General features: G+C 43.3%; 1 protein-coding gene across 1 annotated transcript; it reads left to right on the plus strand.

Moving 5' to 3' along the window:
- Positions 1–27,337, plus strand: LOC109892796 (E3 ubiquitin-protein ligase TRIM37). The gene is made up of 26 exons (XM_020485579.2): positions 1–425; positions 1,210–1,288; positions 3,274–3,375; positions 3,746–3,786; positions 4,255–4,371; positions 5,322–5,409; positions 5,526–5,648; positions 5,908–6,031; positions 6,137–6,204; positions 8,661–8,785; positions 9,119–9,169; positions 12,638–12,719; positions 13,082–13,158; positions 13,242–13,326; positions 13,694–13,788; positions 14,606–14,720; positions 14,973–15,170; positions 18,461–18,597; positions 20,233–20,315; positions 21,413–21,601; positions 21,761–22,057; positions 22,260–22,415; positions 22,555–22,744; positions 23,682–23,788; positions 24,299–24,445; positions 24,615–27,337. The coding sequence occupies exons 1-26, from the start codon at positions 418–420 to the stop codon at positions 24,671–24,673; spliced, it is 2,943 nt and encodes a 980-aa protein (XP_020341168.1). The 5' UTR covers positions 1–417; the 3' UTR covers positions 24,674–27,337.

Below are 27,337 nucleotides of genomic sequence, written 5' to 3' on the forward strand. Positions count from 1 at the left end.
CCGATGAGCTCGCGATAAACAGGGGAATGGTCTCCAATGGTGATATGTAGCTGCAGCAGATGATATAGCCTGCATCATGGGAGAAATATAAATGTAGTCACGGATTGCAAAAAATATATCTAGTCTTGCGTTCAAATGTATAATTGAATGAAGCCTGCATTTACTGTATGAATTCGATATTTACAGCTGAGGCAATTTAGCTGCTAGCTAGGTAAAGTAAGCTCGATGCTAATTCGTTTATTAGCCAGTGGATGTTCGGAATCAGGCTAGCTGACGCTAACTAGCAAGCTAGTTCCACCATCCAATTCCACCCATCCAAAATAATAGTGGAACTTCGGCGTGTATCTTCAGCGCGGTTATCGATGCCTTTTTGAAGAAAGAAGAAATAGCTAAGCCAGTTAGCTATCTAGCAAGCATATGAGAAGGTAAGATAACTATCATAGTCAGCTAACGTTAGCTAGCTCGCTAGCTATGAATTAGAATTTGCCATCAGCCCTCATAACATAATGCACAACTTCATTGGCTATCTTTTTTAAAAAGTTTACTAGTTAGTTAGCTTTGTTGTTCAACCCCATGTCAAACTACAATTATTTTAATGGTGTGTGTATAGATGGATATAACCAACAAAGTTTTGGAAACCAGTATTAATTAGCCAAGTCACCACCTGCTTAACGTTAGCTAACCAGTCACAGAGCCAAACTCTTTTTCAGCTTGAATTTATTGAACACCAATGTTCGTTTTGAAATACCGTTATCATGAACTCTTTCATTTATGCGCTGGAAATGACTTGACCTCTATCTGCATTAGTTTGACACAACTGGGGTGTGTTCATTACAGAAAGTCTACCGTTTAAGAACCAAAATAAACGGGGAGGGACCTACCTGAATGTTTGCATTTCGATTTGGCGTAAACGGTTTCTGCAAAAAGTTTTGCAACAGAATCTGCGTAACGATTACACTCCAAACAGTTGGAAAACATCAAACTAATATTTATATTGGACATATTAATTTAGTTCCCGCCCTGTTTGTTGGGTTCGTTTTGTAACCCTGCGACGTATTCATTGCAAACCATTTCTTAAACATAAACAAACAGAACAAAACGGGGATGGAGCCAACCGGAATTTGTCAAATAAAAATTCGTTTTTGTTGCGAAGCGCAACTGTTTGGACTAATGATTACACCCCTGTTTTCTTTCTCACCATGATAATAGGTATTGGATTGAGATTTCACCCAATTTCCTCCACTTGAAGAAAACTGAACTGGCTGAGATGGATGAACAAAGTGTTGAGGTGTGGTCCATTTTGCACATCAGTATACAGTACCAGTCAAACGTTTGGACACCTACTTATTCAAGGGTTTTTCTTTATTTGTACTATTTTCTACTTTGTAGAATAATAGTGAAGACATCAACACTGAAATGACACATGGAATCATGTAGTAACCAAATAAGTGTAAAATAAATCTAAATATAGTTTAGATTCTTCAAAGTAGCCACCCTTTGCGTTGTTGACAGCTTTGTGCACTCTTGGCATTCTCTCAACCAGTTTCATGAGAGATGCTTTTCCAACAGTCTTGAAGGAGTTGGCTGCTTTCCTTCACACTGCGGTCCAACTCATCCCAAACCATCTCAATTGGGTTGAGGTTGGGTGATTGTGGAGGCCAGCTCATCTGACGCAGCACTCCATCTTCTTGGTCAAATAGTCCTTACACAGTCTGGAGGTGTGTTGGACCATTGTCCTGTTGAAAAGCAAATGATACTCCTACTAAGCGCAAACCAGATGGGATGGCATATCGCTGCAGAATCCTGTGGTTGCCATGCTGGTTAAGTGTGCCTTGAATTCTAAATAAATCACTGACAGTGTCACCAGCCAAACACCCCACATCATCACACCTCCATGTTTCACTGTGGGAACCACACATGTGGAGATCATCTGTTCACCTACTCTGCGTCTCACAAAGACACAGCGGGTTGGAACCAAAAATCTCAAATTTGGACTCATCAGACTAATGGACAGATTTCCACAGGTCTGATGTCCATTGCTTGTGTATCTTGGCCCAAGCAAGTCTCTTCTTCATATTGGTGTCCTTTAGTAGTGATTACTTTGCAGCAATTCTACCATGAAGGCCTAATTCACGCAGTCTCTGAACAGTTGATGTTGAGGTGTCTGCTACTTGAACTCTGTGAAGCATTTATTTGGGCTGGTAACTCTAATGAACTTGTCCTCTGCAGCAGAAGTAACTCTGGGTCTTCCTTTCCTGAGGCAGTCCTCATGAGAGCCAGTTTCATCATAGCGCTTGATGGTTTTTGCGACTGCACTTTGACTGACCTTCATGTCTTAAAGTAATGATGGACTGTCATTTCTCTTTGCTTATTTGAGTTGTTCTTGCCATAATATGGACTTGGTCTTTTACCAAATAGGACTATTTTATCTGGTTGAGAGAATGCGAAGAGAGTGCAAAGCTGTCATCAAGGCAAAGGGTGGCTACTTTGAAGAATCTCTAATCTCAAATATATTTGGATATGTTTAACTTTTTTTGGTTACTACATGATTCCATATGTTTTATTTCATAGTTTTGATGTCTTCACTATTATTCTACAATGTAGAAAATAAAAGCCTGGAATTAGTAGGTGTCAACTTTTGACTGGTACTATAAGTGAATAAGGTACGTTTTTTTTATTTTTATACATTTGCAAACATAAAAAAATATATATTTTCACTCTGTCATTATGTATGTCACTGGTTACCTCACTGCAGCTTTAGATAAAGACCCATCTCTGACTTGCTTGTGTGAACAACTAGACACACTGCTCTAACTAGAAAATCTCCTCAGCTGACAGGCGGATGGATGGAAGCATTCCTGAGCTCAGGATGTATTACTAGACTAGAGCTTTTCCTCTCAGCCATCGTTGGCCTTATGCCAATTGCATTAGATTGTGATATTGCTCACCCCACCAGACAGTCATTTACATTGGTTTGTGCCTCAACTTTACCAAATAAGAATGGATTCCTGCTTGCATGTCCATGACTAAGCCCCCCCCCCCCCCCCTGTGACCATTGTGCTGCTAGTTTTTATCACTGTTTGATAGATTGATATTTTCTGTATATTTAGAAAGTTAATTTACAAAATATATACCCTATATCACATTTCTAGTTAGGCCTGTATTAATTGAATGTATTGTACACCACATTTCAAGAGCCTACTGTTTCCTGTCAATTTATAATGGTTCCAGTCTTGCTTTGATAATTTAAAAGCCTTCCATCTCTGCACGTAGAGTATTGCGGAGGTGTTTCGTTGTTTCATCTGTATGGAGAAGCTGCGGGACGCTCGGCTCTGCCCCCACTGCTCCAAACTCTGCTGTTTCAGCTGCATAAGGGTGAGTCTCATGACATGTCGCCACGGGCAATGAGGCCAGCTCGTTAGCGTAACTGCACAGCTGGGTTGTGAGGGAGAAATCTACAACAATGCACATTAAAAAGTCTCTGTTCGGACTAACATGCTTAACTCACAGCATTGGTGAATTAAGCAGAAGCTTTATGAAACTACTTTTCTTGTTTACCAGAGAAATCCAAAATTCCAATTTACATTTTCAAATGATTAAAGTATAGAAACATTCTCATTAGTGTTTACATTGAACTGTCAGGCTAGAAATATAGTAAATGAATGCGGTCATGGGTGTTAGGAATCTTGTAGAAATCTATACAACCTCATCTGCAGTGCTGTAATGTAACCTCTCCTATTGACAGCGCTGGTTGACTGAGCAGAGAGCCCAATGCCCACACTGTCGGTAAGCCCTCCTCCTACTACTGTCGTAGTATTCAAAGTAGGGGTTGCGACCCTGGAAAAATTCTAGTGCCAGTATCAATTCATGCTGGTAAAAGAAACACGTTTCTAAAGAAGTCTTGCTTGAAAAATTCTTGAAGGTATACTAAACTTGGAGATCTGTATGTAACTTCCTTTGGCTATATTGTTTGATTAGATGTTTTTGGATAGACCTAGGCCACTTGTCAAACTCATTTCCAGGAGGGCAGACTGTTTGCAGGATTTCGCTCCTCCCTGGTACTTGATTAATGAAGTAACGTCACTAATTTGTAAAGAACTCCCCTCACCTGGTTGTCTAGGTCTTAATTGAAAGGAAAAACAAAAAACATGCAGACACTAGGCCCTCCATGGAATGAGTTTGACATCCCTGACCTAGGCTCTAGCCACCATTTAGTGGGCATTATATGTCAAGCCTGATCTTGTGTGTGTCCAGGGCACCACTGCAGCTGCGGGAGCTGGTGAACTGCCGTTGGGTTGAGGAAGTTACCCAGCAGCTGGACACTCTGCAGCTCTGCAACCTCTCCAAACATGAGGAGAACGACAAGGACAAGTGAGCCCCAGCATCCCTCTCCATCGCTCCCCTGTGACTCGCCGCCTCATTCATCATCACTACCACTGCTTTTTTTATCCTTCTGTCTCTCTCTGCCCTTTCTACCCCTTTCTGAAGACCTCTAAAACGACCTGAACCCCCATTAAACAAAATGTAGCTTGTACCTGCAGTATGAGGCAAAAGCAACCTAAAATTGTGTCCTTTCAGCTAGGAAATTTGAAGGCCCAGCACATTCTAATGTGGGCTGAGTTTATAAATGGCTGGTTGTTCGGGAGTTGTTTTGCTGACCGTAGCTTGTTTTCCACCCAATTGCCATTAGATTTTCATGCGCATATTTTCTTTAAGCAGATTTTTCCATATTCTCATTTCCCACCCTTGTTGGGGATAAAAATCAGTGCATGATGACAGTGCACATGTGAAATTGACTTTTTCACTTACGTTTCCATGATTTCAATAAAAACCTAAAGATCAATGTTTCCATCACATGTTCAACTATCAGACGGCTGTCAAGCATCGATCATCATGTAACCAGAATAAGACCCTTGATATTTAATGGATAGGAGCGTCAAGCTCATCACCGTGCACTTTCACCACCCTATTTAATCTGTAGCCTAATAAACTGCATGGTTTCCCGAGTCGTAGTGGGAGGACCACATACCATATCATCACCTGACTCCCAAGTTTACTTTGATATGATGGTTATTATATCAATATTTGTACATAAAGTAGTTTCCTCCTCCATTTCTCACATTATGTCTGCGTTTATAACATTTTACAGACCCTTCCTGTTTCCATCACAGCTATCATGATTTATTTATTTTTTATACGGTTTGCTTTTACTTGCAAAAAAAAACTGGATCGAAACATGGTTAATTATAGAAAATGTATTGAAAAGAGATTCCAGAGGGTCTGGATGTGCCAACCTTATCAGTTGTGTGGTTTGTCTACAGGTGTGAGAACCACCATGAGAAGCTCAGTGTGTTCTGCTGGACCTGTAAGAAGTGCATCTGCCACCAGTGTGCTCTGTGGGGAGGCATGGTAAGTGACCCCCAGAGGAGTATTCTCAATCAAGCCCACATCAGTTTGGTATAAGACAAGTACTATGTCAGTCCGTCCCTCCATTTTATGATCACCACATCTACCCCTTTCCCAAGCATGGTGGCCACACCTTCAAGCCTCTGGCTGAGATCTATGAGCAGCACGTGACCAAGGTGAACGAGGAGGTGGCCAAGCTCCGCCGACGCCTCATGGAACTTATCAGCCTGGTGCAGGAAGTGGTGAGGGGAACTGTTTCTGTATAATATGACATATCATGGGATCGTTTGATTGTTTTTTGTGGCTTGGTTAGACGCGCACATGAGAAAATAGTATCACTAATGCAGTGTTGATTTTAACCGCTAGATGGCACAACGACACTACAGGTAATTATCCTCTGTAGCGAATTATCCTCTACACACTATCCATCTATGATGACCGATGAAGTTACCGTTGTACCAATCTCTGCCTTCATTTGACATGGTTTTCTGGTTCTCTCAGGAGAGGAATGTGGAAGCAGTGCGAGGGGCCAAGGACGAGCGAGTGCGAGAGATCCGTAATGCAGTGGAGATGATGATCGCCCGTCTGGACAACCAGCTCAAGAACAAACTCCTCACCCTCATGGGTACGCTCATTTGGTGACACCATTCCGGGTTCACTCTAGTCACTGTAATGCCCTTCTATGTCACTGAAATATTATTTTTTACATGAAAATGTCCTCTCACAACAGGTCAGAAGACCTCCCTCACCCAGGAGACTGAGCTACTGGAGTCTCTCCTACAAGAGGTGGAACATCAGGTGTGTGAACTTGTACCATACCACTCACTATACAGTGTACCATTTAATACATTTAACACCAGTAAACCAAAAGGCAATAATAACAGCATAGGTGGCACTACAAGTGGATTGGACACGGTGTACCTGCTTCAGGGTGTGTGGTCCTGTGGTTTGTGGAGGCAGGTGCTTAAGAGGAGAGTGTGAAGTGTTTCCAGTGGAAGTCTGGCACGCCACACTGCACAGCACTCAGGGTAGCAGGAAGCTGGGGGAGAAAAGGCACTGAGCCACCAATGGTCTAGATTCTAGAAGCTTTCTCTCGTTTCATATCCTCTTACTCTGCATCTGCACCAAGGTTATTATAGTTTTGTGTTTTTTAGATTCATCTTTATTTCTATTCGTTTTGAATTAGGTTTAGTTTGTTAGTTTTCAGACCTGATTTGTTCATTTTTATTTAGTTTAATGAAAATATTTAATTTTAGTGTTAATGGAAGAAAACTTGTGTGAGAGGCTAGGGGCCATTTGTGTTGTATAGTTTTCTTGGGATGTCACTTCTTACCACTGGCTGGGGGGGGGGGGGGGGGGGGGGGGGGGGGGGGGGGGGGGGGGGGGTGGTGTGTGATGGGTCAGGTCATAGGTTAGGCTAGCCCTTCTCATGACTCCAATGCTACATTGGAGTCATTCCACATCCCTTTTGATTAGCTGAGGTGTTTTGGTCAAGTGTGGAATGCTCCATCTGTACCCCAATAACAGAATGGTGTGGGTGTATACTGGTCATTTAAAAATATTCATGCTAGTCATTAAACAGATTTATGTGAGTAGAGTACTGATTGGCCAGCTCATCCTCCTCACTAGTATGACATAATCTATGAGGAAATGGCAAACATTTTTGAAACAGTCTGTTTTGAAGTGGTTTTTTTTTTTTAAACGTTTTTTTTCTTCTCCAAATTATGCTTTGGTGACATAGGACTCTAGGACGAGTCAACAACATAATTTGGGTATGCGTTAACAGAATATAATAATATTCATTTCTCTACCATAAGCAGCTTACAACGTCATTTTAGAGATTTTGGCTGTACTTCCAACCGACCTCACAACCACCAAGTGTATGGCGTTGTGTGGGCGAGCGGTTAGCTGATGTCAACGTTGTGAACAGAGTGCCCCTTGGTGGTGGTAGGGTTATAGTATGGGCAGGCATATGCTACGAACAACGAACACAATTACATTTTATTGATATCAATTTGAATGCACAGAGATGCCGTGACAAGATCCTGAGGTCCATTGTTGTGCCTCTCATCTGCCGCCATCACCATGTTTCGTCATGATAATGCACGGCTACATGTCGCAAGGCTCTATACACAATTCCTGGAAGATGAAAATGTCCCAGTTGTTCCATGGCCTGTCTACTCACCAGACATGTCACATATTGAGCACGTTTCGGATGCTCTGGATCGACAGCGTGTTTCAGTTCCCGTCAATATCCAGCAACTTTGCACAGCCATTGAAGAGTGGGACAACATTCCACAGGCCACTATCAACAGCCTGATCAACTCTATGTGAAGGAGATGTGTCGCACTGCATGTGGCAAGTGGTGGTCACACCAGATACGGACTAGTTTTCTAATCCACTCCCTACCCTTTTTTAAGTATCGGTGACCAACAGATGCGTATCTGTATTCCCAGTCATGTGAAATCCATAGATCAGGGCCTAATGAATTTATTTCAATTGACTGATTTCCTTATTAAATGTTACTCAGTAAAGTTTTTGAAGTTTATTTTTGTTCAGTATAATTTTAGTACATGTAAGAATAATGAAGTTAGCTTTTCCTGTTAGATAGTGACACAAAAGCTAGGCATTTTTTAAACCTGGCCATCTCCTGGCCGCATTTACCAGCCAGCTTCAGTAGCATAAAATCCCCCAAAAGCTTGAACTCCATTACATTTTTCAGACTATTGAGATTTACTTTTAGTTTTCTGAGAGAACTCATGTGAAACTTCAAGAAACCAGGTTGTTCGCCCTAATTTGAAACTCTTGTGAGAAACTAAGCTTTTATGTTTTAGATGAGTCATTGATTGGCAAGAGCTTGATAATCCTGCCCTTTTCAGTCCAGAGATTCCTATATTTCAAAACTGAGCCTAAATTCAATGAAGGTCGCAAGCCCCCTGAGAGAATGGGTGTCCTGGCTTCAACTGTCAGTCACGCATTCAAATTCAGCCATGTGAATCTTTCAGGATGTTTCTCAGGTTCGTAATGCGTTATTCAAACACAGTCAATTGAAGAAAAAGATATAGCTGTTTTCCGCCCTTCACCCAGATGTTTACTTATACATTCCACCTTGGGATTTCCATGGCCTGTGGAACTCTACCTTGATATGTCATGCCGCCAGTGAAATGAGATGAATTTAAGCGTTAAGGGTGGGGGGGTGGGTCAGGTGCTGCTCTGCGGAGCTCTAGAATTGTGTGTGTTGTTCTGTCCTTCAGCTGCGCTCCTGCAGTAAGAGCGAGTTGATCTCCAAGAGCCCAGAGATCCTGCTCATGTTCCAGCAGGTTCACCGCAAGCCCATGCAGTCGTTTGTTACCACCCCAGTCCCCCCAGACTTCACCAGGTAACATACTAAATCCTACTGCACTAAACCCATTCTACCTGCACTCCCTAGGTACTGTACTTAACCACAGATGATGCGACTAGAGAACTTGAGAATGCAAAAATGCCCTGCACTCTCTTTTTAGACTTTGTTGTAGCTGTGTTTTCAAATTGTCGTCAGAGAAAGGAGGATCCACTTTTTAAATATGGATGTTCAGTTTAATTTTGTATTTTCAGATATACATTTCCATTTTGGATGAGTCATAATGCAGCAAGATATTTTTATGCTTTTAATGGATATTTGATGAAATTGAGCTGTAATTACGAAACATCTCCCCCCCACACACACATACAGTGAGCTGGTTCCTGCCTATGACTCAAGCACTTTCATTCTGGCAAACTTCAGGTAAAAAAATCCTCATCGCTCTTCCTCATCTAGTCTTGAAAATGCTCTGATATTCAGCTTGTGTATGTTAAGATGAAGCCGAAGAGGATGGCTGAAGTTTTACATGCCCGTAACCAATCGTGCAAATTTATTTTTTTGTTGCCTTGTTTAACTTATTTTTTTACTTATTTATTTTGTACATAATGTTGCTGCTACTGTCTCTTATGACTGAAAATAAATAACATCTGGACATCAGAACTGGGATTACTCACCACGAACTGGAAGAAGTCTTTTCCTTTAACGAGAAAGATACACATTTGTGTGAAGAAAAGACGGAGGAAAATATGACCCAGATGGGCTGCCTTTTTGAAAATCCGTAGGCGAGCAAGTAAACTCCCACTGCCATCAATTCTACTTGCTAACATGCAGTCATTGGAAAATAAAATTGATGGCTAACGATTATCCTACCAACGGGACATTAAGAACTGTAATATCTTGTGTTTCAACGAGTCGTGGCTGAACGACGACGCGGATAATATAGAGCTGGAGAGATTTTCAATGCACCGGCAGAATAGAGAAGCTACGTCTGGTAAGACGAGGGGTGGGGTGTATATTTTTGCCAATAACAGCTGGTGCGCGATGTCTAATATTAAATAAGTCTTGAGGTATTGCTCGCCTGAGGTAGAGTACCTAATGATAAACTGTAGACCACACTATATACCAAGAAAGTTCTCATCTATATTATTTGTAGTCCTCTATTCACCACCACAGACCGACGCTGGCACTAAGAGGACACTCAACTAACTCTATAAGGCCATAAGCAAACAAGAAAATTCTCACCCAGAAGCGCTGCTCCTAGTGGCCGGGGACTTTAATGCAGGCAAACTTAAATCAATTTGACCAAATTTTTACCAGCATGTCACATGTGCAACCAGAGGGGGGGAAAAAAAACTCTAGATCACCTTTACTCCACACACAGAGATGCGTACAAAGCCTGCCCTCGCCCTCCATTTGGCAGTAATTCTATCCTCCTGATTCCTGCTTACAAGCAAAAACTAAAGCGGGAAGTACCAGTGACTCACTCAATATGGAAGTGGTCAGATGACGTGGATGCTACGCTACAGGACTGTTTTGCTAGCACAGACTAGAATATGTTCCGGGATTCATCCAATGCCATTGAGGAGTATACCACCTCAGTCATCGGCTTCATCAATAAGTGCATCGCGACGTCGACCCCACAGTGATCGTGTATCCCAACAAGAAGCCATGGATTACAGGCAACATCAAGCTAAAGGCTAGAGCTGCCACTTTCAAGGAGCGGGACACTAATCTAGATTCCGCTATGCCCTCAGACGAACCATCAAACAGGCAAAGCGTCAATACAGGATTAAGATTGAATCCTACTACACCGGCTCTGACGCTTGTTGGATGTGGCAGGGTTTGAAAACTATTATGGACTACAAAGAGAAACCCAGCCGTGAGCTGCCCAGTGACGCGAGTCTAACAGACAAGCTAAATGCCTTTTTATGCTCGCTTTGAGGCAAGCAACACTGAAGCATGCACGAGCACACCAGCTGTTCTGGATGAGTGTGATAACGCTCTCAGTAGCTGATGTGAGTGAGACCCGGGGCCAGATGGATTACCAGGACGTGTACTCAAAGCATGTGCGGACCAACTGACAACTGTCTTCACTGACATTTTCAACCTCTCTCTGATCCAGTCTAATACATGCTTGTTTCATGCGGACCACCATAGTCCCTGTGCCCAAGGAAGCGAAGTTAACCTGCCTAAATGATTACCACCCCGTAGCACTCACGTCGGTAGCCATGAAGTGCTTTGAAATGCTGTTCATGGCTCACATCAACTGCATCCTCCCGGATACCCTAGACCCACTCCAATTCGTATACCGCCTCAACAGATCCACAGATGACGCAATCTCAATTGCACCAAGCTGCTCCTTCCCACCTGGACAAAAGGAACGCCTATGTGAGAATGCTGTTCATTGACAACAGCTCAGCGTTCAACACCATCGTGCCCACAAAGCTCATCACTAAGCTAAGGACCCTGGGACTAAACGCCTCCCTCTGCAACTGGATCCTGGACTTCCTGACGGCCCACCCCCAGGTGGTAAGTTTAGGAAACAACATGTATGCCACGTTGATCCTCAACACTGGGGCCCCTCAGGGGTGTGTACTTATACCCTCCTGTACTCCCTCTTCACTGACGACTGCGTGGCCAAACACGACTCCAACACCAAGTTTGCTGACGACACAACAGTGGTAGGCCTGATCAACGATGAGACGGCCTATAGGGAGGTCAGAGAACTGGCAGTGTGGGGCCAGGACTGCAACCTCTCCCTCAATGTGAGCAAGACAAAGGAGCTGATCATGGACTACAGGAAAAGTTTTGCCGAACAGGCCCCCATTAACATCAACGGGGCTGTAATGGAGTGGGTCAAGAGTTTCGAGTTCCTTTGTGTCCACATCACCAACGATCTATCGTGGTCCAAGACAGTTGTGAAGAGGGCACGACTGGTTGCATCACCGCCTGGTATTGCAACTGCTCGGCATCTGACCGTAAGGCGCTACAGAGGGAAGGTAGTGCGTACAGCCCAGTACATCACTGTTGCCAAGCTTCCTTGAATCCAGGACCTATATAATAGGCGGTGTCAGAGGAAAGCCCATAAAATTGTCAGACTCCAGTCACACAATTTTCTCTGCTTCTGCACTGCAAGCGGTACCGGAGCACCAAGTCTAGGACCAAAAGGCTCCTTAACAGCTTCTACCCCCAAGCCTTAAGACTCCTGAACAATTAATCAAAAGGTCACTGGACTGTTACATTGCCCCCCCCCTCCTCCCATTTGTTTTGTACACTACTTCTACTCGCTGTTTATTATCTATGCATAGTCACTTCACCCCTACCTACATGTACAAATGACCTCTAACCTGTACCCCCGCACGCTGACTCGGTACCTGTACCCCCTCTATATAGCCTCGTTATTGTGTTTATAATTTTATACTTCAGTTTATTTGTTAAATATTTTCTTAACTCTTCTTGAACTGCACTGTTGGTTAAGGGCTTGTAAGTAAGCATTTCACGTTAAGGTCTACACTTGTTGTATTCGGCGCATGTGACAAAGTTTGATTTGAATAGAAATCAACAGTCTTTTTAAACAACAAACAAAATATATTTTACCTTTTGTGTCTTGGCAAAGAATACTAAGTCCCCCATTTGGGTTGCCAAGTCCAAGGCTCTGATTAAGTGCTTATGCTCTAGCTGCTAATTAGCATGTGACTGATCATGTATTAGCACCAGTCGGTTGGGGGATTTGCTCCGTTAAAACAACCACGGACATGTCGGCCCATGATGATGAGCAATTTCTCTCTCGTTGTGACACTTACCAAGACGCAGTAGAAATTGGCTTGTTTAATGAATGGGTTCATCCTATCTGACTTGTTATTCTGCCGGTGTGTTCCGTTGGTCTTGCAGCACCCTGAGACAGAGGGCAGATCCTGTCTACAGCCCACCACTCCAGATATCTGGCCTCTGCTGGAGACTCAAGGTTTACCCAGTGAGTAGACCACAGGCGGTTGGTGGCACCTTAATTGGGGGAGGACAGGCTCGTGGTAACGGCTGGAGCGGAATGAATGGCATCAAATACATCAAACACATTTACATTTGTTTTATGCCATTCCATTTGCTCTGTTCCAGCCATTATTATGAGCCATCCTCCCCTCTGTAGCCTCCGTTGGAGTAGACCGACACCTCCAACATTTGGTTGTTATCTTGTAGTAATTGAAACGAGACAATTAGCTCTTATGTTCATCCTATCTTACTCTAGCTACTAGATTTGATATGTCACAACAAAGTTTTCAGTATTGAAGATCTGTGAAAAACTGGTCATGTTCATCATTATGTGTGTTTCTCCTTCAGGATGGCAACGGTGTGGTGCGTGGCAATTACCTGTCCGTTTTCTTGGAACTGTCTGCAGGACTCCCTGAAACGTCAAAGTATGTTTTTGTCAAATTGTCATTCTCTTTCAAGTTTTCACTTTTAGTTATATCACCTTTAACGCGTGTGTTTGTGTCTGTAGGTACGAGTACCGCGTGGAGATGGTTCACCAGGCCTCCAGCGACCCCACTAAGAACATCATCAGGGAGTTTGCGTCAGACTTTGAGGTCTGGTGCCACTTCATATAATGTTTACATACCCTACATTACTCATCTCATATGTATATACTGTACTCTATACCATCTACTGCATCTTGCCAATGCCGTTCTATACCATCACTCATTCATATATTTTTTATGTACATATTCTTATTCATTCCTTTACACGTGTGTGTGTGTGTGTGTGTGTGTGTGTGTGTGTGTGTGTGTGTGTGTGTGTGTGTGTGTGTGTGTGTGTGTGTGTGTAAGGTAATTGTTAGGTTAGATTACTCGTTGGATATTACTGCATTGTCGGAACTAGAAGCACAAGCATTTCGCTACACTCACATTAACATCTGCTAACCATGTGTATGTGACAAATAAAATTTGATTTGAGGTGGGGGAGTGCTGGGGATACAACCGCTTCTTCAGACTGGACCTGTTGGCCAGTGAGGGCTACCTCAACATGCAGACTGACACTCTAGTCCTCAGGTGGGTATTGGTGAGCGACTAGTGCTTTTTGAGGTCGGTTTGACTATTTAATTTTTTTATAAAGATTTTCCATTTCAAGATTAAAACATTTAAAAATGTATTATGAAATAATTTCATAAAAATTATTTGAGAGCTTTTTAATGGAAATTTCTAAGCCAAAAATTGTTAACATTCAATTGCCAAAACTTTGAAAATATTCCATTCTCTGTCAATTCCACATTAGATACAACGATAGAAAATAATATGAAATAAAATATTTCAGTTGTGTATATTACTGTTTATTTGATGACCTATTATTTTTCATTCTTTAGTCGTCATCTCATCTCTGCTCAGGCAGAAGCAGTCAATCAGACAACGTTATCTCTGTGCTCCCCATATTGTTTTTACTCCTCATATTTAGCTAGGCTAGTCTGCCTAAACATGCTGCAGAGCTGTCTGTCTGACACAATAATTTTACTAGTTCTACAAAGTAGATAAGACACACATTCACAAACTGTCGTTGAATGTGTTCCTTATCCCTCTCTCTCGTCATTCCTCTCTCACGCGTTCCGTGTATCTAACGTAGCAGGCGTAAAAGTGTATCCATCTCTGTCCGTGCTGGAAAGAACAGGCGCAATGGATTATGGTCATTGTAGTTAATTGCCACGTTTCTGCTTCAGCCCAGCCTCCCACATAGTTCTTAGTAGTGGTAACTCACTGCAGGTGAGTTACCACTACTACACATTAGACAGAAAGGTGCCATGTCTTTATCAGCTCTGATTCCGGGTTCATTGATGTCTTGTTCGACTGCCGAGGTTACTGTCTCTATCCTCAACAGGTACCAGGTACGTTCGCCCACCTTCTTCCAGAAGTGCAGAGACCAATACTGGTACATCAGCCAGCTGGAGTCAGCCCAGTCCAGCTACATCCAGCAGATCAACAATCTCAAAGAGGTGGGGGCTTAGATCAGGGTTTACCAAATTAGGTACTGGGTCCACGTTTTGGATTTTTCCCTAGCACTACACAACTGATTCAAATAACAAACTCATCAAGCTTTGATTATTTGAATCTGCTTTGCAGTGCTAGGTCCAAAAAACTAAACGTGCACCCAGGGGGAACCCCAGGACCGAGTTTGCTTAGATCACAAATGAATCTTAGCTTAAATGTTTGTCTTGTCACTGCATATTATGTCCACCCGTTTTCAGAGGCTGGCCATTGAGCTGATCTGTAGGCAGCAGTCTCGCAGCTCGTCCCCTCCTAACCGGCGCCTGGGCCCCTCGACCTCGGAGAGAGACTCCCGCTCAGGGAAAGGCCCCGTGGCTGAGGACAGCTGCCAGACCACTGACACCAAAGAGGAAGAGGAGGAGGAGGAGGAAGAGAAGACTCAGCACGATGACTCCAATGTGAGTAACTCAGACATTAGCGCTTTATAATCATATTAATGAGGACCGCCGATGATCACTGTATTGGTTCATGTTTTTGGTTCAAGATGGTGCACACACTACCATATGATTATACTGATTATACTGTATAGCAAATGTAATTTGCTATACACCATCACTGGTATTATCAGGCTGTAGACTTAAATATTGTTTGAAACAGTATCTTCTAAATAAAAGAGGAATTTGCAAAGCATAAATATGTTATCTAAATGAAGTAGCTAAGAGATAATAGGGTCCCCTTGGAAACACTTGTCAACACTTTGGTTCCTACCCTGTCACAATAACTCCTTCCTGGCATTTTCATTCGTTGTCATGTCAACAACATTGTATTCAAAGTGCCCACTAGTATAGAATTAGAATAAACATTCTGTTTCCGTAATTCCAACAGTGAGTCCAAGTGTTTTGCTCTAAATCGCAAGTCAAATCGCAATTGCAACATTTGGTAAAAGATCAGGCCTAGGTTGTTTGCCCATATCGAACAACCCTACGTGGCAGTGTGGAAATTCTCAAATTAGTGCAGTAAATGCAGAAATTGATCAATGTTGACAACATTATAAAATAATCAGAATGGAGATAGACCCATTGAAATGACTTAGAATGTACGGTTGAAGTTGGAAGTTTACATACACTTAGGTTGGAGTCATTAACTCGTTTTTCAACCACTCCACAAAGTTCTTGTTAACAAACTATAGTTTTGGCAAGTCACGTTAGGACATCAACTTTGTGCATGACACAAGTCATTTTTCCAATAATTGTTTACAGACAGAATATTTAACTTATAATTCACTGTATCACAATTCCAGTGGGTCAGAAAGTTTAGATACACTAAGTTGACTGTGCCTTTAAACGGCTTGGAAAATTCCAGAAAATTATGTCATGGGTTTAGAAGCTTCTGATAGGCTAATTGACATCATTTGAGTCAATTGGAGGTATACCTGTGGATGTATTTCAAGGCCTACCTTCAAACTCAGTGCCTCTTTGCTTGACATCATGGGGGAAATCAACTAAGACCTCAGAAAAAATATTATAGACCTCCAAGACTGGTTCATCCTTGGGAGCAATTTCCAAACACCTGAAGGTACCATGTTCATCTGTACAAACAATAGTATGCAAGTATAAACACCATGGGACCACGCAGCCGTCATACCGCTCAGGAAGGAGACGCGTTCTGTCTCCTAGAGATTAACGTACTTTGGTGCGAAAAGTGCAAATCAATCCCAGAACAGCAACAAAGGACCTTGTGAAGATGTTGGAGGAAAACGGGTACAAAAGTATCTATATCCACAGTAAAACGAGTCCTATATCGACACAACCTGAAAGGCCGCTCAGCAAGGAAGAAGCACCTGCTCCAAAATTCCCCTAAAAAAGACAGACTATGGTTTGCAACTGCACATGAGGACAAAGGTGGTACTTTTTGGAGAAATGTCCTCTGGTCTGCTGAAACAAAAATAGAACTGTTTGGCCATAATGACCATCGTTATGTTTGGAGGAGAAAGGGGGAGGCTTGCAAGCCGAAGAACATCATCCCAACTATAAAACACGGGGGTGGCAGCATCATGTTGTTGGGGTGCATTGCTGCAGGAGGGACTGGTGCACTTCACAAAATAGATGACATCATGAGGAAGGAAAATCATGTGGATATATTGAAGCAACATCTCAAGACATCAGTCAGGAAGTTAAAGCTTGGTCGCAAATGGGTGTTCCAAATGGACAATGACCCCAAGCATACTTCCAAAGTTGTGGCAAAATGGCTTAAGGACAACAAAGTCACAGTATTGGAGTGGCCATCACAAAGCCCTGACCTCAATCCCATAGAAAATTTGTGGGCAGAACTGAAAAATCATGTGCGAGCAAAGAGGCCTAGAAACCTGACTCAGTTACACCAGCTCTGTCAGGAGGAATGGGCCAAAATTCACCCAACTTACTGTGGGAAGCTTGAAGGCTACCCGAAAAGTTTGACCCAAGTTAAACAATTTAATGGCGATGCTACCAAGTACTAATTGAGTGTATGTAAACTTCTGACCCACTAGGAATGTGATGAAATAAAGAATTCTCTCCTACTATTATTCTGACATTTCACATTTTTTTAAATTAAAAGTGGTGTTCCTGACTGACCTAAGACAGGGAATTTTTACTAGGATTAAATGTCAGGAAAACAGAGTTTAAATGTATTTGGCTAAGGTGTATGTAAACTTCTGACTTCAACTGTATGTGTTGCCACCCTTGGGTTATGCACTACTTATAAAGAAAATTTAACGCTTTTATTATTAAAAACATAAAATTCCGTGATATATTTTGGCCATATTGTCCAGCCCTAATGGGAGTCTGGCGAGGCGCCTGAGATGGCGTTTTCTATCACCATCAACAAAACACCAAATAAATGTATTGTGGAATGGTGTCAACTTTCCAATAGAGTTCCAGACCATTATAGAATCTATGCCAAGGCACATTGATGCTGTTTTGGCTCGTGGTGGCCCAGTGCCCTATTCTACCGTTCAAAAGTTTGGGGTCACTTAGAAATGTCCTTGTTTTTTAACAAAAAGCACTTTTTCCTTCATTAAAATAACATCAAAATAACATCAAATAGATGTTAGCACAGCTGAAAACTTATGATTAAAGATGCAATAAAACTGGCTTTCTTTAGACTAGTTGAGTATCTGGAGCATCAGCATTTGGGGGTTTGATTACAGGCTCAAAATGTCTAAAAACTAAGACTTTCTTCTGAAACTCGTCAGTTTTTCTTGTTCTGAGAAATTAAGGCTATTCCATGCGAGAAATTGCCAAGAAACTGAAGATCTCGTTCAACGCTGTGTACTACTCCCTTTCACAGAACTTCACAAAATGTATATTTTTGGTTCATATTTGTTTCAGATTAAAATGTTATTTTAAAAATGGCGTATCATTAGTCTATTACTGGACTAAATTAGATTTAAAAAACACTTATAAATCATTCCATCTTTTCTTCCACTTAATTTCTCTTGTCATACCTAAGCACTGACCTCAGTGTGCAGTATCATAAGTTGTCTTAAGATGGAGATGCGACACAGTAGAGGGGAAACACTTGGTGCGTCAGGAGCTGTTGTCTGAACATTGTGCTAATGTTGCATTAATGTTGTGAAGTGTGATCATGAGCAATCTGACAGGGACCTTGAGCATGGACTGTTTCATTGGTGTATCAGATGATAAAACTTGACAGAGCAGTACAAAGAGGCTCTTATGTAAATGTTGTGCCAACGTTGTGGTGTGGTCAGGAGCTGTCTGACGGGGATTTGGAGGTGGACTGTCTGACGGGGGATGAGGAGGTGAACCCTCTGGACGGCAGCAGCACCTCTGGCAGCTCCACGGCAACCAGCAACACAGAGGAGAACGACATCGACGAAGAGACCATGTGAGTGGCCTACCGAAACTTGCTTGTTTTTGGGGGATGGATGCAGAAAGGAAATGTATATTTTCCGCATCCTATCAGTACAATTAAGTTAGACTCCCTCTGCCCTTCCCCACCATCCGGGTTGTGCTACTTAGAAAAAGTGTTTTATATGACTAGTGTATGCGTACCTCATCGACGTATTTTCAAACCCCTGCAACCAGAGAGGCTGAGAGTGGAGTGCAGCGCTGGATCATCAGCCTCGCATGTTCTCTCTCCCCCATCCACCCCCTCATTGTGAGCTCTCCAGATGAGCCGTCCATGAGTCATCATTGCTCCTCATACTGCCTGGCTGGCTGAGTGTAAAACACCAACACGAGGCTCACCAGCTCCTTCCTCACACAAGCGCACACTTACATAGACATTATCACACATGTACCGTATGCATAAACACTCTCACAGAAGGGCTTCCCATGTCTTCATACAGACCTGTATGCGCATGCATACACACATTACATAGAGAACACACATTGTTCAATCTCCATGCCTCTCCTGAAACATTTAAATCCATGTTAGTGCTCCATGTTTGCTTTTAACAAGGATCCTCTCAGGCCCTGTGGGGGAAACTACAGTCAAGTGCCATCCCCCTCTCCTCCCACAAGGCACTTCTCTCTCGCGCTCGCAAAAGCTGTAATGCTGGTAGGGCTTTTTCTCCTCCAAGATGCTCTGGGATGCGTTGCTCCATCGTTCCCACGTCTATAAATACACTGAGTGGCGGCGAGTGAGAAAAGCTCTGCTGGATATCTCTGACTCATGTTGTGCTATGGGCTGATATAATGGCAAGGGCTGCTGTGTTTCCCGTTGTCCCCTGGGGCATACCTAAAGGCATGTATACAGGGAATGCTTACAGACTGATGTATACGAACACACAATGTACAGGCACACAAGTCAGTCACTTACTTGCACACTCTCAAATGGGCACGCACATCCCCATGGGGCCGTTTGGCCCCTGCTAAAAGAACAGCACGACTTATCATTAAGCTGTACCATTCGACAGAGAACATTGCAGTGTCCATCAATTTCATCAGTAGAGCTACTAGTTGGTCTGTGACAACAGAGCACTTTCTGTCTAATCACCCTAAAAAGCTTTTTGGTAAGGGAACACTGCTCGGTGATTTAGGGAGTCCTGGACATGCACACACTTTCTCATTGAAGAGTTGCTGGTCCAGCCAAGGTCTTGCGGATGCTGATTTATTATTTGTCTCATTAATGCCGTCTCCCAGCCTATAGTATTGGCCAAGGAACTCAATTTTCCTTAAGTGGGGTTGATTTGAACGTGCACAGTTTCTATACCCAAAGAGGTCCATGGAGGGAACGACATTTCCATGTCCCCCAAATGGTCACATCTCGCTGTCTTGTAACAATAAATCGGCCAATAAAACCAATTGATAAACTGAATCAACTAAAACTCAGTTGACCAAATTTAAATGCCAGCGAGGCTATTTGAAATGATAGGTAGACTTGTTTTCCTGGTCTTGGCATGGTTTCGGCATTCAGTCAGCTTTAGTGTTGGCTGTCAGCTAATGTTTTAGTGTTCGTTTGACTGACATTGGAGCAATGTTGTTCCCAGTCCTGAAGTTGATGGTCTCTGGTTCTCAGGTCTGGGGAGAATGACGTGGAGTTCAGTAGGAACCTGGATATGGAGGAGGGAGAACTGCCTGCCGCTGTGGCAGGAGCAGCAGGTAACCTCTTCCTCCCCTTTGTCTCCATCTCTTTCTCTCTCTCTACTCCCTCATCTGTTTTTCCATCTCCCTCCCCTCTTTTCTCTCCATCCCGTTCTCTCACAGCCTCGTTCTCCCTCATACTTTGTCTGTACGTCTCTCTTTCCGTCGCCTTTTTTCTCTCCTCTTTTTGATCTATATCATCAGAACTCTCGTGTGTGTGTGTGTGTGTGTGTGTGTCTAATGGGGCTTAAAGAGGATGTCATGGGTGCTGATGTGGAATGTTTAAACTGTGTGTGTGTGTTATTAAGCCAAAGGGGAGTGTGAAAGGCTGCATAACAATCCATGTGTCAGTTTACTTTCATTTACATAGTGTTTAGGATGCACCTTTCTTTGGCAGATCTAAGCCTTGTCCTGTTACTCTTTGGTACTTTGATAATTGATTTAAACTTTAGCAACTCAGTGCGGGCCACCCTTAAACTTGGACATGTTGGTAGTCCCTTTTACTTCATATCGGACTCTCCTCCGAAAGGAAAATATCCATTATTGCATGCCCCAATGCCTAATAGTCGGTTAGCCAGGGAGGTTATTCAAATTCAAATGTATTCATTAAACATTGGCTGCAAAGTGGATTATCGTCCCCGCCTCCATTACTCTCACTGCCTCAGACAGAGTAGCGTTTTTTTCCAATCTAATCTCTCGCCTTTTGAAATGCTCATTGTATGCAGCCCTTAATGATTTTTATGCTGCTCTCGTAGCTGTGCGCCGGCTGACTCATTCAGTACTGCAGTGAAATGGCTGGAGAGTTGAACTGAATCTTGGTGCAGGAGTTCTCTTGTCTGTAACTTAAAATGGAGATGCAGCATGGGCTTTTTAGGAGCCATTGAGCTCCGCTCTGTGTTAAAACCTAGGTAAAGATTTCCTTTTGCACAAGTATTCAATATGCCCTTTTCCAAACTCATTCAAAGTGTCAATTGACTCCCCTTGCTGCTCCTCCAACACTCGATAGATAGAAGCATATCCAGTGTATCTCACATTTGGTCTCCCCTTTCAGTTTGCAACTGTTTCCTCACCATTGTACCTCTGAACATACCTTTCTCACTCTAACCCTCTCCCAGGAAGCTCTAACCCCGGGGCCAGGTCTCTGAGGCATAGTGGTGGTCTCTCCTCCGCTGGCAGCAACAACAGTTTGCTAGAAATTGACCCCGTCATCCTCATCCAGCTACTGGATCTGAAGGAGCGCAGCAGTGTGGAGTCACTGTGGGGCCTTCAACCCAGACCCCCTGCCTCCCTGCTGCACAGCCCAGGTAGGGTCTGTCTTTCACAGCCTCCTACTCTGTACAGGGTAGCCAAGCTAAGGCACTGGCACTCCCTCTCTGGCAGACATTAGGATAAGCGCTAATAGCCAATTAATCTTTTAATCTCCTTTTTTCACTCTTCCCTTTTTTCTCTCTCTCTCGCTCCAGTCCAAGTCCACTCCAGGAAGGAGCGGGGTGAGCGCAGGCCTCAGACAGTGAGGCGGGGAGCCCCAGACTCTGGGGTCCTGATTCGGCTCAAGGCACAGATGGCCGAGGTGCGCAGTAAGATGACGGATGTCAAGTGTCAGCTGGAGGCCCGGGGGGAGACCAAGGCAGGGCCCTCCGGCGGGGCCACAGGGGTGGAGCAGGGGCCCTCTTACCACTCAGAGCTAGGGCCCAGCAGGAAGCCCATAGAGCTAGATCTGATGGGGAAAGGACCTGGGGTCTCCAGACACTGTCGCTCTGGTGAGAGTTGCTACACACACACACACACACACATATATATAATACACACACACACACTACATAATACACAGACTACAATCTGTGGAATCGGATAGCATTTTACATCACGTTCTACTGTCAAACTCTTTGAAGAGTAGATGGGCAGCTGGGGAGCTATCAACTGCTCAATCAGATGTTTATCTAGCTGTGGTTTGTGTGGCAGGAGGGAAGAAGGCCTCATCTCCCAAGCAGGATGGGAGCAGGCTGGGCCTAAGGAGGGCTGCAGACGTAGTTGAGAAGGAGCTGAGAGGCCAGAGCGGTGGAGAGTCGTCCAGTGACCAAAGCCTCTTTCCCAGGGGCACCTCCAACGGATCAGAGGGTCAGTAGTAAAGCCAGGCAGAGGTGTTGGGGTTATCAGTGTTTAGACCACCATGGATCTACCTATGTTCCCAAATAAATGATTGTCAGCTGATGACTTCTGACTGACCAGTGTTTCCCTGTGCGGTGTCATACTGTAGGAGCCCTGAAGCCACGCAGCACCCACAGCTCCCCTCCCTATCTGGGCAGCTCGTCGTCCTGCTCCGAAAACAAACCCTGCAGCTCCAAACACGACCAGGAGCAGCTCTACGGGTCTGACCTGTACGCTCTGGAGGTCCTCAGCTGCATCTCCACCGCCACCATGGCACGACCCAGGACCAAAACCATGGGGTAAACTAACACCCTGTCCTAAATCCAACCCTAGCCCCTATGCATTTGTGGAGATCCAAAGCGATTGGATTGAAATTCTATTGTTTATTTTTCCCATATCTAATATTTTTTTATACAGTCCAGGTGCTTGGAGAATGGAGCTTGATAATTGAAAAGTGTACTTGACAGTTGAGAATATAAACTCCCTTATACAACATTTCTGTTTGCTCCACAATCTTTTAATGGATCGTTTTAAACCAACGCTTTAGTTATTATTCCTTTATCAAGTGTTTAGCCCCTGCCAAAGCCTCCAATTTAACAATTTGGTTTTTTTTGGCGTCATATTTGTTTTGTGCTACTGTTTCTTTATTACTTCACTGTGCCAACCTTGGCTGGGTTTTAAAAGAATGCCGGATAAGTGAAAATAAAGTGTGCTGCTGCTGTTGTAGCTAAGTGGTATTTCTGTGGCACCCTATTTGGTATTGCAAATTGACCCTCCCAGTGGACCACAAAGGCCTTGAGAGCCAGCTTTCTCTAAAATAACTGTTTAGCTTTGGAATAAACCAGCTACTAGAGTGGTGAAAATGTTGCTGTTCCTATCCATCAGTGTTCTGTAAGTTTTGTGTGGATCCCAGGAAGAAAAGCCGCTGCTTCTTTAACAGCTAATGGTGATACGAATACAAATCGTAAATCTCAACAATAGCTTAGAAAGAATTTAAGAAAAATGTCTATTGAAATCATACAATTTCGCTTGTGCTTAAAATAAGAGTGGAAAATCTACTTTCCTCCTGTCTAGCATTTGTGTGGATGGTCATTTTTATTAATTGATGGACCACTTTAGGAGCAGTGTGAAAAGGTCTTGGCAGTGGCCACGGGGATTATCTGAGGTGATGTTGTGCAGGAGGCTTTGTGAGAAGGGAATTGTGTAAACTGACACCCTCCTCCTCCCCTCCCTCAGGGCCGGCCTGCTGACGGACAGCTCTCTGGACTGTGACTCGGAGCCGGCTGAGATCCGCCAGTCACTGCTCTTCCTGGCAGAGGAACCCTCTTCATGCCCCAACGAAGGTGAGCCCTCACTGCTCTAACACCCCTCCCTTCCTCCACCTCTAGCTCCACCCTCCTCTACGGAGGATTGTGATGGCACTACGGCTTGAGCTCCACTCTTCATCTTAAGTGGATAGAATGTACTGTAATCTAATTACATACTGCAGGTAGAGTTAACAGCTTCTTTGAGAAGGGTATTTTAAAATGTGTTTCTCCTCCGGCATTTCTCCTAATGAACTCTGGGGTGAGTCCGTGTCTGTAGAGAGAGCGAGTGGGTGTCTACATGGCACTGGTGTGCAAGATGAGACCATCAGTGCCAAGAGCACACCTGTTCCCCTTACCTGTGAGACTCCGCTATAAGGTTCTTTCTGTCTCCCCCACCCTGTTTCTGGACCTTTTTCTTCCTTTCTGCTGTTTTCCTTTTTAACCCCCCCTTTCTGTTTACCTATGTGCTCTCCCTTTTCTGTTTTCCTGTCTCTCCCTGTCATTCTGTTTTCCCTTATCTTGTGTGTCCCTCTTTCTGTCTGTCAGGTCATGTTGTCCAGAAGCGGAAGGTGGTACTGCTGCCAGGTATGAGTAGTGATAGTGAGATCGACTGTGACACAGAGAACGAGGACGAGGTGGTGGTCCTGGAGGCTGGAGATTGTCGCTACGACACCCCGGCACTGCCCTGCGCAGGTCAATATTGTTACCTGCTGTAACCCCCTCACACAAAAACATGCATACCCTAGTGTGGGGTTTCATTTCTGCACGTTCTCCACACACATTTATCCTCAAATCAACTTGCCAGTTCCTTGGAAGGAAATTATTGCTATGATTAAATGCTTCTTTTCTTCTTTCCTCCCAGGAGACCAGTTGATCTCTGATGACCTAAGCTTCACCACAGTAGAGACCACAGACAGGTGATTCCCCTCCAATTTGGACACCACAGCCGGTCTAGACAGTGGCAATCGCCATGTGGGAACTGGATCGTAGTGTATATAACTTTAATGCACATGAGCATTTGTGTAGACACGTGCATGCACTCATTCTAGTCACTGACAACCCAAATACTACGAATGCTACAACTCACTAAATAAGCACCTTGATGATGACGACTAACTGCAAAATGTGTCACAATATATTTGGTCACATTCATTCATCTTTTCATTTAAATGTACATTTTATGAAATATGAGTTTATGGGGCGATGAACAATATATTTGCGAGAGACATATATTCCTGTCTGTGTTAAATAAAATAGGAAGTTATAATATGTAACTAATGAGGTCATGGTTGACTTTTGCAATGTCTACATACTCAGATTGGGCTTTGGTCTTGGCATTATGAGCTAAGGTGAATTTTTAGAAAGAAGCAGGGGGCACCTGCTTCACAACAGAAAGAGAACATCAAAAGCTCTCTGCCTTTCTGATTCAATGAGGTGCTATTGATGTATTTGTGTGGAGGAGCACAGTCAAGCAGGTATCACACAGTGCTGTAATGAACACTCAATTCTGGTTAAGTCTAAACAAATGCCTTGAAATGAAGTGGACACATTTACAACCTTAATTCCTGTATCAACATGGCTTAAAACGTGTTAAGAACCCATTACGTTAACTGAATGAAAGGCGGGAAGAAACACAAGGAAAAATTGCCCAAAGTCCCCTCTGCGTAAATCTTGTCAATGTAAACTACTGTACTTCATCAACTTCTCCCGTTAGATTGGAGTTGCTTTCCCCCCAGTAAATCATTCAAAACAAGAACCAGTTTTGCTGCTGTGTAGACAAACATTGAAATGTGGATCAATGGTACAGCCTCCTCTGGCCTGTGTAAAAGATGGCTACATTTTGAATTGGTATTGAGTGAAGTCTTAGTAGGGAAATGACTCTTGCTCACAGTATTGAGTGGATTCTGACTGAATTGATTATTAACCATTCTTGATTGACGGTCTGGGCTTCAAGTGCTCGTTGACCTTGTCTCTTCATTGCACATCAAAGCTGACATACATTATTCGTACATACAGGGTTCTTTCTTTCATGAAGAAGTGTTTTCTGCAGCTCTTGTCAAGATGAGCTCTGTAACATAGGCACATGTGTAGGTGGTGTTTTGCGTTTTCTTCCCTGATAGCATTTGTGTCCACACTGTAATTTACATCTTCACTCTTTCCCTGTGCTGTGTGAGCAACTCCTCCCAGTTCAGCTTTTCTGCTTGACTTAGAAAAATGGGTCCTTACAAATTCACCGGTTTTGACTTCTATGAAGCAGATGCAACTCAGTGGATTCCTTTCCCTGTTCAAACATGGTCTTAAATGGATTCAAATGTTACACTCCATCTTCTTGGGTCTAGATACATTTTATTTGACTGAGTTAATTATTAGCAAAAATTTGTTTGACTGAGACGTGTGTAAATAAGTGTTTGTTTTATACAAAGACTCCCCAACAATGATGTGAATATTTTTCTTTAAAGTGTGTAATTGGACCCATTACCTTTTGAATTTTTTCCTTTTTGCCCATCAGAGGGTGCCATTTCTGCCTTAAAGTTTAGCTTTGCTCTGTGACCGTGGACCATTTTTCTTTACACAGTGCCATTTTATTGCTTTCAACCCTTAAAATGAATCTAAAGACCACACTAGCGTCCACATGGACATCATAATAGAAACTGTAGTTGCTTTTTGGAGAACAATGAACACTGACAGTCGTAATTTGAATAAAGTGGTGACCCAAACCAAATCTGTAAACAAATCTATCCCTTGAAAGGGAGATATGTAAGATGTCTCAAAGTATACTAATGTGCATTGACTAATAAGGAAATATGTTTCCAAATGCCTGAGTGGAGAGCTGAGTGGTTAACGCTGTTAATATCTTCCTATGTCAGCTATAGGATGCCTGACGCTAAACCCACAGATGCACATCTTCCTAATGTTCCATCGTGTGCCTAGAATCACATGGCTTTAATAGGGTTGAACAGGCAGAGTGTGGAAAATATGCGTAAAACCTCTTGTGCCCTTGAAAGGGTGTTTGTATATACAGCTCGAGACTCATCCTGATATGGTCTTATTGTGTCTATATCGATTTCTGTGTTGTGTGTGTGTGTACACTGCACATTTCTGTTACTGCCCAGGTTTGAGATGTGTGTGTGTGTGTGTATGCACATTTCTGTTACTGCCCAGGTTTGAGGTGTGTGTGTGTGTGTGTGTGTGTGTGTGTACACTGCACATTTCTGTTACTGCCCAGGTTTGAGATGTGTGTACACTGCACATTTCTGTTATTGCCCAGGTTTGAGGTGTGTGTGTTCACTGCACATTTCTGTTACTGCCCAGATTTGAGATGTGTGTGTGTGTGTGTGTGTGTACACTGCCCAGGTTTGAGGTGTGTGTGTGTGTGGGTGGGCTGGCTGAGGAAAGGCACTAGAAAGAAGGTGATTAGATGTTTTTGAGTGTTCATGCTCTCCTTGTGTCTGAGTGTTTGTTTTGTATTGTCCCAGAATGCAGTGGGAATTTATGTTGGGAATGTCTTTTTTTTTTATTCATTTTTTGTACTTATATAATATGACATGAACAAATTAAAATATTGTTTGGTTTCTTGAACTGGAA

Source organism: Oncorhynchus kisutch, linkage group LG6 (assembly GCF_002021735.2).
Source record: "Oncorhynchus kisutch isolate 150728-3 linkage group LG6, Okis_V2, whole genome shotgun sequence".
Lineage (NCBI taxonomy): Eukaryota > Metazoa > Chordata > Actinopteri > Salmoniformes > Salmonidae > Oncorhynchus > Oncorhynchus kisutch.

Excerpts from the sequence above, each read along its gene's own strand:
- LOC109892796 (XM_020485579.2), top strand. Across the intron at positions 15,171-18,460 it reads CTCAGCACGATGACTCCAAT|GAGCTGTCTGACGGGGATTT; the intron begins GTGAGTAACTCA and ends TGGTGTGGTCAG. Across the intron at positions 22,416-22,554 it reads CACCTCCAACGGATCAGAGG|GAGCCCTGAAGCCACGCAGC; the intron begins GTCAGTAGTAAA and ends GTCATACTGTAG.